At 48.7% G+C, this 2,249-nt stretch overlaps 1 protein-coding gene across 1 annotated transcript; it reads left to right on the top strand.

The window, feature by feature from the left end:
• Positions 1-329: 329 nt before the first annotated feature.
• On the top strand, positions 330-1,143 carry LOC135824451 (large ribosomal subunit protein eL8-like). The gene has a single exon (XM_065337186.1). It carries the CDS (start codon positions 353-355, stop codon positions 1,139-1,141), a length of 789 nt encoding a protein of 262 aa, XP_065193258.1. The 5' UTR covers positions 330-352; the 3' UTR covers positions 1,142-1,143.
• Positions 1,144-2,249: the final 1,106 nt, after the last annotated feature.

Raw genomic sequence — 2,249 nt, 5'->3', positions numbered from 1 at the left:
AGTTAAGTGCTAAAGCAGGTCATGATGAACGTCCTTCAGCATCTTGATGCTCTACAGGACAAGGCGAGTGAGTAAAATCATTTCCCAACAATCTTGCGATGACATGGTGTAATCATTTTTGGTCTAGCTTGAGAGTATGCGGACAAGGCGCACGTTGACTTCACAGGATTTCATTTAGTCACATTTTAAATAAGCTCGGTATTTCTCGTTGCGGCTGGTGGTGATGTTCAATGTGTATGGTACATAAATTGGCAGGCACAATCTTCTGCGCTATCTCTGCGAAGAAGTACATTGATGTTCTGCTTGATTGCCTCAATTTACCATTATACCCATCACCTACTCTACAGCAGCCATGCCGAAAGTCCGTAAGGTCCGCGGCAAGAAGGTTGCCGAGGCCCCCTTCAAGGCCAAGGGTGGTGCCAAGAAAACTGTAAATCCTCTCGTTGAGAAGCGCCCCAAGAACTTTAGCATTGGTGGCGATGTTCATCCCAAGAGAGACTTGTCACGCTTTGTAAAATGGCCCAAGTACATCCGCATGCAGCGGCAGAAGAAGACGCTTTGCCAGCGTCTGAAGGTCCCTCCTGCAGTGGCCCAGTTCACTAACACCGTGGACTGCAACCTTGCTAAGCAAATTTTCAAGCTTGCAACAAAGTACAGCCCTGAGACCAAGCTGCAGAAGAAGGTTCGCCTTCAGGAGGAGGCCAAGAAGAAGACCGAGGGCAAGGATGCTGCTCCTGGCAAGAAGCCAGTCGTGTTGAAGTATGGCATCAACCATATCACGCACTTGATTGAGCAGAAGAAGGCTCAGCTCGTGGTCATTGCCCACGATGTTGACCCCATTGAGATCGTCGTTTGGCTGCCCGCTCTCTGCCGCAAGATAGGCATCCCATACGTCATCATCAAGGGCAAGGCCAGACTCGGCAAGCTTGTTCACAAGAAGACCGCTACCGCTGTTGCCTTCACCGGTGTCAAGACCGAGGACCGATCGGCTCTCAACAACATTGTCGAGGCCTCCAAGACCAACTACCTTGACCGCTTCGACCAGATCCGCAAGCACTGGGGTGGTGGTGTCATGGGAGCCAAGACCAATGCTGCCATGGCTAAGCTTGAGAAAGCCAAGAGAAAGACCCTCCAACAATAAACTCTTGTCACACTCTTCCTTTCATTGTCTTGCTTTTGCCGTCCCCAAATCCGCCCACATTTTCTCAAATAGTTACTTATTCAATAATGCTTTGCTTGTGACTTTTTCTTTTTCAGTTGCCGTTGTATATGCGTTTCTACCCTGTGTTCTTAGTGTTTGTTAGTTCTGTACGCGATCCCTATGTAATGGACGTGGCGAAAGCTGGGCAGAACAAATGGATGCAGCCCTTTACCTTACTAATAATCCCACAAGGCGTATTGTACTGACGGGTGCCATTGTGCAGTCAAGATTGGACAGAGGGGATCCAGTTACAAAGGTTTATTAGACTTCTTAATGATTTGGTATCACCCAATAACGTCAAGGATCAAACCGGATAAAGGAAAATATGATCTAGGGAATGAGCGGCTGGCATGGATCGAGGACGTAGGACTGGTGTACGTAGGTAAATAGGAGATTGTTTGCGTCTGTGTAACCTACCGGTACTACTTCCATGTACAGTGAAACCTGTCTAAGGCGACCCCTCAAGGGACGAGAAAAAGTGGTCGCCGCGGCCAGGTGGTTTTCTTATCCAGGTTCAGTGGGTCACGTGACCATATCCACATGTGATACATCATTTTGATCAGTGCATCACAGTGCACACACCTATGCTACTCTAGCTCGAATCATGTGCCTGGGGTCCTCTCGGCCTCAGGCCTGTCAAATGTCGTGCATGCACCATGTGCATCTACACAACTCCTGCACTGATGTGTAGATTTACCATGCCTGGTGCACCAGGCAATGCGTACTAGCATTGTGCAACGCGGTCGTCGGTCGTGTTGAGCGAGTGGTCGCTTTATCCGAGGTGTTTTGAATGTAAATGCGTCCGTGACAAGGAAAAGTGGTCGCCATGGTCGAGTGGTCGCCATATCCGAGTGGTCACCATTACAGGTTTTACTGTACGTCAAAGGGTCAACACGATACAGTTTGGACACGATATTGATCTTCCGTGTTGTGCAAAACGCATTGTATCGCAACTCAGGCGAAAATCGTGTGCTCTGGGTACATGGGTGTGGATCCACATTAGATAGGAGATCAGATTGGTACTAGTTTGAGAGAGCAAGCATGCATG

This window comes from Sycon ciliatum, chromosome 9 (genome assembly GCF_964019385.1).
Source record: "Sycon ciliatum chromosome 9, ocSycCili1.1, whole genome shotgun sequence".
Taxonomy (NCBI): Eukaryota; Metazoa; Porifera; class Calcarea; order Leucosolenida; family Sycettidae; genus Sycon; species Sycon ciliatum.
Note: the sequence above shows the minus strand (reverse complement) of the source record. Positions and strands in the feature narration are given on the sequence as shown.

Excerpts from the sequence above, each read along its gene's own strand:
- LOC135824451 (XM_065337186.1), top strand. The coding sequence starts at position 353 with ATGCCGAAAGTCCGTAAGGTCCGCGGCAAGAAGGTTGCCGAGGCCCCC.